Below are 13538 nucleotides of genomic sequence, written 5' to 3' on the forward strand. Positions count from 1 at the left end.
CTGGGTAGCTCATGCAGGGCTATAAAGGACAGTTCTTACTCCCTTGTGTGGGCAGGTGTCCTGAGTTGCAGGGCTTGTCTATATGGAGAAGTTAGTGCTCAATAAGCTAGGATGTGAATTTAAAGTGGACTAGCTACTCCGCACTAACTCCCCGCATGGGCACTCTTACTGTACAGTTTAGCTTAGTACACTTCCAAAGCATATTAAACAAATGCACTGTAAGAGTGCCTGGGGAGTTAGTGCAGAGTACCTACTATGCAGCAGCTACTGCAGCTTCCCCTCCCCCCCCACCCCCGCATAGACAAGTCCACAGTAAATTCAGCCCTTTTCATTAATCTTTCTTTAGCTGATCCTGATTTCTACAACTGTGTTTGTTATTTCTTACTAAGCAGGGGAATCTGCCAGTAACCCCTAGTTAAATCGAAAGTACTGAGGTAGTTGGCTTGGCTTGGTACATCCAGCATATCATCAATTCTCAGCATAGGGTACGTGTCTGTTACAGTAGCAGCATTACGTTTTCTATAGTCCACACAAAAGTTTACAGTGCCATCCAAAACCTCAGGGGATACCCAAGAGCTGTTAGATTACTTAATTACTCCCATGTCCAACATGTTGTGTATCTCCCTATGAATTTGCTCTTGCACCTTGCCAGTGGCCCTGTAAGGCCTGGTACGGGGAGGTAGTGTCCATTTGGTGAGGATTTTATGGGTTAGCAAGTGTGTTCTTCCTGGCTTGTTGGAAAACACCCCACTGTATCCTTGCAGCACTGTTAACACCTCCCCCCTTTCAACTGGTGTTAATTCTCCACAGATTTCAATGCTTTCCAGAGTTGAGCCACCTTGGCATTCAGTCATCAAATCAATGAGCGAGTGTGCCTCCGTTTCCCCTTCCACACAACAGATCCTGTTTACTACAGTCTCTCTGCTGTGATAGGCTTTGAGCTGGTTCACATGTACCAGCTGGTGGACAATATCATTATGGGATTTCTTAACTTGATATGTGTCCACATTTGTCCTTTTCACCACCTCGAAGGGCCCATCCCAGGAGTTTTGCATTTTGAACTTTTTCGTGGGGCTGAGTACCATCACCAAATCTCCTATGTCAAAAGTGCATTTACAAATATTTTTGTCATACAACGCCTTTTGTTTGGCCTGACTGTCTTGGAGGTTGGTTTGGACAACTTCCATCATGTCCTTCAACTCCTTCCTGAACCTTTGAACATACTCAGTTACTGGATCTTCCCTCCCTCATTGCATCCTTCCCATGAGTCTTTAATGAGATCGAGGGACCCCCTTACTTTTCTGCCATATAAAACGTCAAATGGAGAAAACCCCGTGGATTCTTGGGATACCTTCCTGTAAGCATACAACAGAAAGGGCAACAACTCATCCCAATTTTGGCCCCTTTTCTGGGCATACATTCCCAGCATGGATTTTAGGGTTCCATTGAACCTTTCCACCAAACCACTGGCCTGGGGGGGCAATAGGGGGCAGTCTTAAGTTGTTTCATGCCACACATCTTCCATAGCTCATTGAATATTTGCTACATGAAATTTGCCCCCCGATCAGACAAAATTTCGCTAGGGAAACCCACTCTGCTGAATGTAGTGAGAAGGGCTTTTGCCACATTCTCAGCTTCTATATTAGACAGAGCGGCCGCCTCAGGATACTGTGACAAAGTTCCTCCTCTATCTTGGTGGGTCCTGCGCTTATTGGCGGATTTTCTTGCCTCAGAGATTCACCATGTGGGTTGGGGAGCAGCCCAGAGACCTTCCCCTCTGGAAGAACCCACAGTCCAGGTCAATTGGGAGGTTTGCGGGGAACCCGGGCCTGCCCTCTACTCCGGGTTCCAGCCCAGGGCCCTGTGGACTGCAGCTGTCTATAGTGCCTCCTGTAACAGCTGCATGACAGCTACAACTCCCTGGGCTACTTCCCCATGGCCTCCTCCAAACACCTTCCTTATTCTCACCACAGGACCTTCCTCCTGGTGTCTAATAACGCTTGTGCTCCTCGGTCCTCCAGCAGCACACCCTCTCACTCTCAGCTCCTTACGCCTCTTGCTGCCAGCTCCTCACACTCCCACCACAAACTGAAATGAGCTCCTTTTAAAAACCCAGGTACCCTGATTAGCCTGCCTTAATTGATTCTAGCAGCTTCTTCTTAATTGGCTCCAGGTGTCCTAATTAGCCTGCCTGCCTTAACTGGTTCTAGCAGGTTCCTGATTATTCTAGTACAGCCCCTGCTCTGGTCACTCAAGGAACAGAAAACTACTCATCCAGTGACCAGTATATTTGCCCTCTACCAGACTCCTGTACCCCACTGGTCTGGGTCTGTCACAATACCTATTGGCAAAATCCACCACCTCTCTGAGTGGGACGCCACACGGGGCCTATAGTGTTCATTGCTACCCTCAGGAATGCCTCCTGTATCACAGACAAGGGACACAGGGGAGATTTCTGGGGTCCACCAGGTTGTTTCCTCTCCTGACACACCGCACAAGACCTGCAATAGTCTCTCACGTCATTCTGTATTCCTGGCCAGTAAAAATTCCTCTTCAGCCTGTCATACGTCTTCTGTACCCCCAAGTGACCAGCAAAAGGACCATCATGTGGTAATAGCATCAATTCCCCACGGTGTTGGCTGGATACAACCAGCTGTGTATTGGGCTGCCCAGGGCCGCTGTTATTTCCCCACAGGGGCCTCTCTATACAGCTTTCCATCCTCTTCAAAAAAATGTCCAACCCCCCTCCCTTCCTGGAGTTCCTTCTAGTATACATTTCCTTATGCTCTCTAGAGAGGGCTCTGCCTTTTGCTTGGCTGCAAATCCCTGACAGCTAGCATTGGGAACGGCGTCCACAGTTACTGACATCTCTCCTGCCCCCGGCCTTAGGGATGTGTTACCCTCGGTTGGGTAGAGGCCTGACCCTGCCTCTCTCCTACTTGGGAGCACACTGCCCCCCTGCACTGTAGTGTCAATGGTACCTTCACCCACCTCCTCAGTGGTTTCTAAGATTCCATCACCCTTACCTGGGCTCCCTTTGAGCTCTTTAGAGCTGGATCTGTCCCTGGCTTAGTTGCGACAAGTTTGCAGCTACCAGCTGGAACAGCTTTCTCACTGAAAGACAATACACTCTCCTTCCCCTCTGAGGACCCTACACAATATTCTTTCTTGCTATGGGTTACCACACCAACAGTTTGGCCCATGAATTAAAAAATGCATACAACTGTTCAGTGGAGAAGCTCGAGCACTTCTGTGCTTTCAAGCAGGGACTTGAAATTTGGCATGAAGCCCGGTATCAGGGTGGTGCATTTTTCTGTCCCTATGAAAAATCCACCTACATTTGGTCAAGTTATGAGCCAGACTTGTTAGAGTTTCCAGATAAATTCTCCAAAGATTCCATCTGCACTGAGCACGCTCCAGCCTTCAGCTGCCAAGTGTGAGCTGAATTTTCCCTGGAATTGCTGCTCCCAGCTGCTGAAGGCTGAGGTTGCACTGGAAACAGGAACTGAGAGCAAGGAGACTGTCTCTCCTGTGCTCTCAGTTCTCTCTCTTCTGTGGCACAGGGCAAGGGAAGGAGAAGGAGGAAGCTGTCCCACTGGAGGGGTGAGGACCCAGGCCTGGTGAGAGAAAAGACCCTGGGACCTGATTTACAGAACTGTTGACCACTCTCAGTTGCAACTTAAATCAATGGGAGCTGTGCTTTAAACATATAATGCAGCATATAATGCTAAGTACTCTGAAAAATCAGGTTCTAGTCATCTCAAACTGGGCATTCAAAATTAGTGGAATTTTTTTACCTTTATCTCTCTGCCTCAATTTTCTTTCTGTAGAATAGGGATAATAATCCCCCCACATCTCACAGGAGTGTTGTGAAAATAAATTTATTAATGTTTGTGAAGTACTCAGATACAATAATGATGAGTAAACCCAGAGTTTGAAAAGTGTCATAAATAAGACCTGAGGCCACACATTCAGTGGCACAGGCAACCTTAATTCTGGCATTTCCTAACTTTTGAGTGCTTGAATTTGTAATCTTAATAAAGTTCTTTTAATGTAGTTTTATTGTCTGTAATATCTATATTGGAGTCCCTCTGTGATGGGCACCACTATAAAATAGATTACATAACTGAACCAAACTCCTTTCTGGTGTAATTCCACTGATGTCCATGAAGGTTCACCAAGTAGGATTGTGGTTCTCTGTATTTTACAGGCGACTGAGACTTACTGATCTACAGGTATCTGGTTCAAAATCATCTGTGCCTGGAAAGTAAGCCCTGAGATATTTACAGAGATATCAAAGTATTGATGTGAGAGAAATTTAGCCTCAGACAATGTCATCTTTAAAGGCACAGTGATAACACAATAGTAGAAAAGGTTTATTTGCTTCAAACAAAATGAGTGACAGACCTACCCGGAGTTTCTCAGTGAGGATAAAAGGGGAAAAGAACAGTGGTGATGTTATGGTGGGGATCTATTATGATCACCAAATCAGGAAAAGGAAGTGGATGAGTCATACTACAAGCTGGTAACAAGATTAACTAACACATGACCTAATATGAATGGGGGATTTTATTTTCCCTGATATCTGTTGGAAGACTATTACAGCAAAACATAATATATCCTATATGTTGTTTAGCACGTGTATGGGACAACTTTCTGAATCAGGAAACAACTAGATTTTGGGTCTAGTTTTGACCAACAGAGATGAATTAATTGCAAACATGAAGGTGGTTGAAAACTTGGGAGGAGGTGATCATGATCTGACAGAATTCAAGATCCTATGGAAAGAAGAGCAAAACAAGGACACTGGATTTCAGAAAGGCAGATTTCAACCAACTCAGAGAAATAGTAGGCTATTCCAGTACCAAGGAAAGATAAGACGAGCCACAGGAGGCCAATGTGGCTGCACAAGGAGCTTTTTTAGCTATCTAAAAACCAAAAGGGATAAATACAGAAGGAGGGGCATGTCACCAAGGAATTATACATGGGAACAGCACGAGTGTATAGGGACAAATTCACAAAAGCCAAGGCAAAGAATGAGTTACAGCTGGCAGGGAATGTTAGAGACAACAAGAAGGGGTTCTTCAAATATATCTGACAAAAAAGAAAGATCAAGGGATGTGTGGGTCCGCTGCTCAATGGAGAAGGTGAGCTGGTAACGGAAGATGATAGGAAGGCAGAACTGCTCGATGCCTACTTTGCATCAGTCTTCTCACAAAAAATAACATGTGTCCGGATGACTAACGGAGTTACCATAGACAATAAAGAAGACATCAGAGATGTTCTGACCAATTTGGATTAATTCAAATCTGTGGGGCCTGATGCTATTCACCTGAGGGTAATAAAGGAATTAGCTGAAGAAATCTCAGATCCATTGGCAGGAATATTTGCAAATTCATGGATGACAGGAGAGGGTCCAGAGGCAAGCAACAAAGATGATCAAAGAGATGGAATGCAGCCATACAAGCAAAGGCTTCAGTAACTGGATACATTTAGTCTGGAAAAGAGGAGATTGAGAGCTGATATGACAGTGGTTTTCAAATGCTTGAAAGGCTGCCATAAAAAGATGGAGAAAAGTTGTTCTTTCTTTCCACAGAGGGCAGGACAAGAAGCAATGAGTTCAAACTACAGCATAACAGATGTAGATTAAATCTCAGGAAAAACTTCCTAACTGTAAGAACAGTAGGAGACTGGAACAGACGCCTCAGGAGATCCTGGAAGCTCCTTCACCGAAGGTTTTCAAAAGGAGGCTGGATAGCCATCCGTCTTGGATGGTTTAGATACAAGAAATCCTGCATCTTGGCAAGGGGCTAGACTTGATGACTCTTGCGGTCCCTTCTAACCCTATGATTCTATGAAAAGTAGTGTGTTTTTAATTTTACCATTCTGGAGGTCAGCGATCTGTCACACACACTGGTAATGTTTCCTCACCTCATACACAGAGATGTTAATCAGGTAATTAAGTGTATTACATTTTTAATATTTCATACTGTGACAGACACATTTAAATATTTATTTCTAGCTAATGGCAATTTTAAGTAATTTTCAAAAGAAAAATCTGAAAGTTGGAAGTTATTGCTTTGGTAACCATCTTCATCAGACTTCTGGATTTTAAATTCATTATATTGTAATAAGGCAGAATGTTTTGAAGTGTGCTACACAGAGACTATTTTGGTACATGGATGCTTTCTTTCTCTGAACATGACTGTGTAGAACAGAGAAATGCAATTGTTATCTAAAGATGATCAATGGTAGAAGAGTGGGGGAACTTTCAAGGGTAAATAATATAGTTTTTCTTTTGTAAATAGATTATATGAAGATTGACACAAACTGATCCAAATAAAGAAATAGAATCAAGGGTAATTTTTGCTCTTTTAATCACAGAGCCTCTGAATTTGCTTGTATTACTAGGAACTCACTGTCTGACAGATTTAACTAAACTGGTGTTCCAGCTTCTGTCTTTGGTTCACACGAGCCTAGGAAAAGTCAGGGAGGGAATGTTGCATATTATTCCAATTTGACTTTCAATAAAGGAGGTGTCCCATTCTACAGACAATTTCATTCACCAAAGGGTTTGATCCTATGCTCATTAAAGTCAGTGGCAAAGCTCTCATTGACTTTAATAGTGTAAGATCCAGGGCTTTAATGAGGGAGTACCCAGAAGAGAATTCTCCTGGGAATGAATTTTGGTGATTTTCAGACTTCCTTGCTATCTTCTCCATACTTACATTTTTATATCACACCAGAGCTATCTGTGATCAAATCCTGTTTCCCTTACACCCACAAGTAGTCTCAATGAAGACAGGTTGAAAATATTTTCTTAGATGTACATCCAATGTACCTTACCATATGGCTTAAAAGACTACTGATTGAAACACTTATTCAGAGTGGTTTTAATTTTATTTTTTAAGTTATATAATTTTGAAAATGAATATTAGATTTTGGATATTTTTAATTTTTAAAAAGTATCCATTTTTTGATAGTGAAGCATTTATTTTATAACGAGCATCATATGCATCTTATTAAGAAATTAACTTTAATTTTCATATATAATAGCCAGCTTGTTTGTTTTTCCCCATTCACTCCTCTTGAGTACAATATCCAGTGTTAAAACCAAATTAATGCAAAATTATGCTGGAGGTTAACTCGGTGAATCTGAAAACAGGGAATTTATGCAAAGCAATTGCTACATAGTTTTCTGCTGCCATTTAATGTAGACTTTAGGTTTAGATGTTTCCTTTTCTATCAAAGTGTATTGATCTATGCATCAAAGAAAAAAAAAGGCTTATATGGGATTACAACATCACAATTATTCTAAACTGCATCTGGAGGCATGTTTATAATGAAATTCTTTATATATTCTTTCTATAATGAAAGTCTAAATTTCGTCTATTTTTTAAACTGTTTAAAAATGTTAAAACAGGATTTATATAGTTAACAGTTAGCAAATTGACGAAAGAAATGATGTAGATAAATTACTGGCCATGTGTAAGTACAGAAAGAAGACTGCCCAAAGCTATGTTTAACTGTCAGCTTATATTTAGCTCATTGCAACATAATGTCTTAAAATGTAGCAGTTCAAAATTAATTAAGCCCCAGAACAGCAAAATTTGCTTAAATAAATGTCGAGATTTTATGCATGTGGTACTGATTTCTTTCTTTTCTCATGTGACATTCGATTGTGAGCTACCACTCGCCCTCCATAAGGGGCAGTGTGCAGAAGCAGACCAGAGACCAAATTATGACGGAGGGAGTCCTTGGTTCCCCCTGCCTCTAGGAGCAAGTATCCTGTGCCAGAATGTTACCGGGCACCTATGATTTTCCCCTCTGTGCCATCTCAGCTGCTCTCACCAGCATGGTGTGCGGGGAAGAGTCAAAACCTCACTCCACTGTTAGAAAATGTGTACCCTATTTCTAGTCTGAATTTGTCTAGCTTCAACTGCCAGTCACTGGATCTTGTTAGATCTTTGTCTGCTAGACTGAAGGTCCGTTATCAAATTTCTGCTCCAGGTACTTATAGACTGTGGTCAAATAACTTCTTAGCATTCTCTTTGATAAAATGTATAGAGTGAGCTTCTTAAGTCTTTCATTATAAGGCATATTTTCCAATACTTTAATCATTATTGTTGCTCTTCTCTGATCCCTCTCCAATTTTTCAACATCCTTCTTGAAGTGTAGACACCAGAACTGGAGACAGTATTCCAGTACTGGTTGCACTAGTGCCAAATACAGAGGTAATACAACCTTCCTAATCCTACTTAATATTCCCCTGTTTATACATCCAAGAATTGAATTATCCCTTTTGACCACAGCATCGGACTTGGAGCTCATGTTCAGCTGATTATCCACCTTGACCACCAAGTCTTTTTCAGAGTCATTACTTGCCTGGACATAGTCTCAGGATAGAGAATTGGACTAGCTGAACCTGGGTCTGATCCAGTATGGGAACTCCATTGTTCCTATGTTCTGCCTGCGTTAGAGGCAGACTGACTCTATATCTGGGCACTGCATGAATTGTGTTACTCCCTATAATCTGCACTTGCAGTGCACTGCCTTGCCTATGGCATTGTCTGATTAAATATCTTCATGACAAATGAGTTTAGCAGTTTCACATAAATAGGAGAAAATGGCAAACTGAAGTGTAGGCTCGACAGAACTACCAGTGCATTTGAATATACCTGAATATGGAAGTTGCTGCCAGGGGATGGGGAAGTCAATGGAGTTATACTGCCTTAAAAATGGTTTATGAGAGGGGAGAATCAAGATCATTATATATGCTCAGACTTTAAGAAAACAAATTGTATATTTATACGTCCACATAAACATACAAATCCATCCCCATTTTGGGAGGACAAAATAGTTGTTTTCAGTACTCATTTATAAATGTATAAAATCATCAAGGTCCACTTCTGACCTGTGTTTAATGAGTGCAACTTGGTTCCCCAATATATGCCATGGAATAAATCAAAATTAAAGGCTTTAACAGTCTAATTTAATATCATTCAAGCATTTACAATCTCCTTTCTATGTTCCATATCCTTCAGTCCATGGCCTGGAATGAACTTAACACAGATTAGAACATCTTATTTACCTTACTTTTAAATTCTTAGCAATTACCTGTTACTGTTAGTCAATCATAGCAAAAGATTGGACCAAATCTGCCCACTGGTGTAAATGTTAACTTCAGCAAAATCACATGAGTGAACAATATGGCCCAATCCGACTCATTAAAGAGGTCAAGATGGGTAGATCGCAAACACACAGTCTGAGAGACAGAGTTGTACATTGTAAAATATGCAAATAAAGAAATAAGGAAACCTGTCTATTTTAAATCAGAAATTTTTATGACTCATCATTTGATAACAAAGCACGGTATGAAAAGGATCAAAAAGACTGTCTTGCTAAATAAAAGCAAAGTGGAGTGCCTTTGGGGGGGAGAAAAATCAACTCTTTTTACTTTTATAATGCAAGTCAGAATATTAAGGGTTCCCATTTAATATGAACATTCGAGAATCTCTTCAAATCCTGAGGCCATATGAACTAAGGTCAGAGTAATCTTTTTGGATTCTCCCATCCCTAACTGAATCCCAACTCTATCAGCTATTGAATTCTGACATGTATTTACTTCTATTTTTTTTTTATATATATCAATTGTAAGACTGCAACTGGGGTTCCATTTAAGGCTTTGAGGATGAATGACCTGCATTTTTATTATAGAGGATTTTTTTTTTCCTTTCAGAACTGATGAAGAAAAGACTCAGTCAGTATTAACCTTTTCCCTTTTGACAGTCTCTGTTTTCACATCACATTCCATCCTTCTCTATTTTAGAGACAATATCATTCTGGTCCTTTGCTGTACCAATTGAAAGGAGGGTATTGCAAGTGAGGAAGTTGTTGGAGGCATGACTTCTGAGTGTCTGGGAAAGTTTAAATTCCGCCAGTGGATGGGAGAGAGAGAAAATGAAAGCTGACAGAGTATATTGTACCCTGGTCTACTTTGTTGTGTAACCCTAGGCAAATAGTTTCATCTCTTTGTGCCTCAATTTCCCCATCTCTAAAATGGGGATAATGATTCTGACTTCCTCTGGAAAAGGCTTTGAGATCTACTGATGAAAAGTGCGAATAAGAGCTCGGTATTATTATTGTTGTTATATTATTTATAGGCTCTTGTAATACCCCACAAAATAGTGTTAATCAGGCATATTACCAAAAGTATAGTGCAGCTCACCACTCCAAAATTTCCAGCAAGAGAATGTTACTTTCCATCACTGCTCCATAATACCACAGGCCAAATTTAAAAAAAAAAAAAAAAAAAAAAAAAAAGTGGTGCAGGTCTTTATAAAAAACATGCATGTCCATGTACTATAATTGCATATTCAAATGGTTGGTCACTTTACTCCTTTGCTTATGAAATTATGATAAGTGCCTATGCAACTATATGCATTTTTTGTGAGTACAAGTGGACCTCTGCCTTTTGTAAATTTGGCCTACTATGTATTTTTATCTTATTTCCAACACTTTAACTCTTTTTGTATCATCACCATGTTCTAAAGCTCTCAATGATAATCACTTTCACTAGGGCGGCAGAGGTGTCAATAAAGCCACCCCAAAAGCTACTGCTTAAGTGTCTCCTTTGGCCTAATGACACAAAAATGAATGTTTCATAAGGAACGTATTCCCACTCTAACGTACAGACCCGTAGACTCATAGGCTTTAAGGCCAGACAGGGCAAGGAAGTTTCACGCCCTAGGTGAAACTTCCACCTTGCGCCACCCCCCAACCCAGCTAACCCCGCCCGCCGCCCCCACCCCACCCCCGCAGCAGCTAACCCCACCCGCTGCCCCCCACGCGGCAGCTAAACCAGTCCCCGCACCCCGGGGAGCCCGCCCGCCACACACCCCCACCAGCGGCTACGAGCCCCTCCCCCCCCCCCCCGGCAGCTAACCCTGCCCGAGGAGCTCCCCCCCCGCGGAAGCTAACCCCACCCCCTCCGCGGTAGCTAACACCGCCCCCCGCCCCCCCGGCCCGGGGAGCCTCCTCTGCAGCAGATAACCCCACCCGGGGAGCCCACCCCAGCTCACCTCCGCTCCACCTCCTCCACTGAGCACACTGGCACCACTCTAATTCTCCTCCCCTCTCAGGCTTGCGGCACCGATTGGAGGAGAATTAGAGCGGGGGCTGTGTGCTGAGCGGAGGAGGCAGAGCGGAGGCGATCTGGGGCAGGGAGTAGTTCCCCTGTGCGCCTCCCCGCCCATTACTGCGGGAGGCCCTTCCAGTGTCCCCCCCCCCCCAGCTCACCTCCACTCCACTTCCTCACCAGGGGCGGCTCTAGGCACCAGCAAAACAAGCAGGTGCTTGGGGCAGCCCATTTGCAGGGGGGGCAGGGATCCAGCATGGGAGCTGAGAACTAACAGGGGGCCCTGGGAGCTGTAGTTCCTTGTTTAGCTCCCTGCCTATAGAGTCAGCCCAGGAGCAGGGAAAGAACTACATTTCCCAGCATTCCCTTGGCCACTACCAACAGGAAAGGGAGGTGAGGGAGTGAGGTAGCTGAAACTTCATGCTGCAGCTTCCTGTGAATGGAGAGCTCACTGCTAGAGCGGGGTGGCCCTGGGAACGGGGAACAAGTGTGCCCAAGGAGTAGAAGCCTTTGGCCCAGATATCCCCTTCAGAAGACATCCCCAGACTAGATTAGGGATACTGGTGTGACCTCACCTTGCAGCCCCCAAAGAAAGAATTGGGTGGACTAAATGGACAGTGCCCCTCTCTATCTGAAGCCTAGCAAAGGAGGTACGTGGATCCCACTAGAATTTAAAATGAAAAGTAAGGGAGGGGAGGCTCTGGACCTGGGCAGCTTTAGATACAGAACCAGGCACGTAGGAGGATTTCCACGTCTGAGCCATGGAAGCAGAAAATGATTTTTCCTTTCCAGATTTAGCTAATATTCAGAAAGGGAATCTAGCACCTGCCCTCCAGATTTGAACACCTCAGCATTCAGGAGTGCTCAAGCTCAGTTTGGGCAGCTGTTACTTCATTTCTCCCAAATCAAATATACTGATCCACTGTAACTTGCTGTAGAAAATGTAGGATAAAATTGAGCAAGAAATGCTTCTCAGTGGTTATTAGGACTGGAATTGCTATTTTCAAGAGCCATTAGCATTTTTTTTTTTTTTAGTTTTATTTGTTTAAAAGGAAGACAGTGATATTGCATTGGCAAATTCCCCATAGAAAGAAAGAGTGGAACAAAAGAATAATAAAGGCACCTTAACTTTCCCTAATTTATGGAGGACAGTCTTATAATATGCATCCAGATATCCTCCAGTCACACAAGCTGAAAATTGTTCCACTTTACTGCAGTTCTGTACAGGGGCGGCTCTAGGCACCAGCAAAGCAAGCAGGTGCTTGGGGCAGCCCATTTGCAGGGGCGGCAGGGATCCAGCATGGCAGCTCAGAACCAACAGGGGCCCCTGGGAGCGGTAGTTCGTTGGTTAGCTCCCTGCCTATAGAGCCAGCCCTGGAGCAGGGAAAGAACTACATTTCCCAGCATTCCCTTGGCCACTACCAACAGGAAAGAGGGGGAGGGAGTGAGGAAGCTGAGACCTCATGCTGTAGCCTGCTGTGAATGGAGAGCTGCGCTGTGAGTAGGGATTCCATATTTTAACATTCAAAAAATAGGACACTCCACGGGGAGGGAGGGTAGCCCCACCCTGCCCCCATCCACTCCCTCCGACTGCCCCCCGCAGAAACCCCAACCCATCCAACCTCCCTGCTCCCTGATCATCCCCTCCCGGGACCCCTACCCCAACTGCCCCCCAGGACCCCACCCCCTATCTAAGCCCCACTGGTCCTTGTACACAACTTCCCCCTTCCTGAGACCCCCCCCAACTTCCCCTCTAGGACCCCACCCCCTACCTGTCCCCTGACAACCCCCTGGGACTCCCATGATTATCCAACTGCTACCTGTCCCCTAACTGCCCCCCAACCCTCCTGACCCATCTAACCCCCCCTTCTCCCTGCCCCTGACTGCCCCCACGAACCTCTGCCCCATCCAACCCCCCCCTGCTCCCTGTCCCTTTACTGCCCCCCCCCCCCGAACTTCCTACCCCTTCTCCAACCCCCCAACCCCGTTACCGTGCCACTCAGACCAGCGTGTCTGGCTTCGCGCAGCGCCAGACACGTGGCCGCATACACACTGCCGTGCTCCCCTGCGGAGCCACAGGCTCCCCCTCCCGCCCAGCACCTGCCTTTCAGATTTGAACACCTCAAAATTCAGGAGTGCTCAAGCTCAGTTTGGGCAGCTGTTACTTCATTTCTCCCAAATCAAATATACTGATCCACTGTAACTTGCTGTAGAAAAAGTAGGATAAAATTGAGCAAGAAATGCTTCTCAGTGGTTATTAGGACTGGAATTGCTATTTTCAACAGCCACTGCCTTTTGTTTGTTTGTTTGTTTGTTTAAAAGGAAGACAGTAATATTGCACTGGCAAATTCCCCATAGAAAGAAAGAGTGGAACAAAAGAATAATAAAGGCACCTCAACTT

At 44.1% G+C, this 13538-nt stretch overlaps 1 protein-coding gene across 2 annotated transcripts in view; it reads right to left on the reverse strand.

Moving 5' to 3' along the window:
• The window catches only part of BFSP1 (beaded filament structural protein 1), a 71822-nt gene extending 60400 nt beyond the window's left edge, over window positions 1-11422 (reverse strand). For both annotated transcript variants that reach the window (XM_065589672.1, XM_065589673.1), the window contains exon 1: window positions 11299-11422. In XM_065589672.1, coding sequence (XP_065445744.1) covers window positions 11299-11395 — 97 coding nt within the window. In that variant the 5' untranslated portion in view covers window positions 11396-11422. The remainder of the gene's footprint in view (window positions 1-11298) is intronic.
• Between the last annotated feature and the right edge of the window lie 2116 nt (window positions 11423-13538).

The sequence above is a fragment of the Chrysemys picta genome, chromosome 3, assembly GCF_011386835.1.
Source record: "Chrysemys picta bellii isolate R12L10 chromosome 3, ASM1138683v2, whole genome shotgun sequence".
Taxonomy (NCBI): Eukaryota; Metazoa; Chordata; order Testudines; family Emydidae; genus Chrysemys; species Chrysemys picta.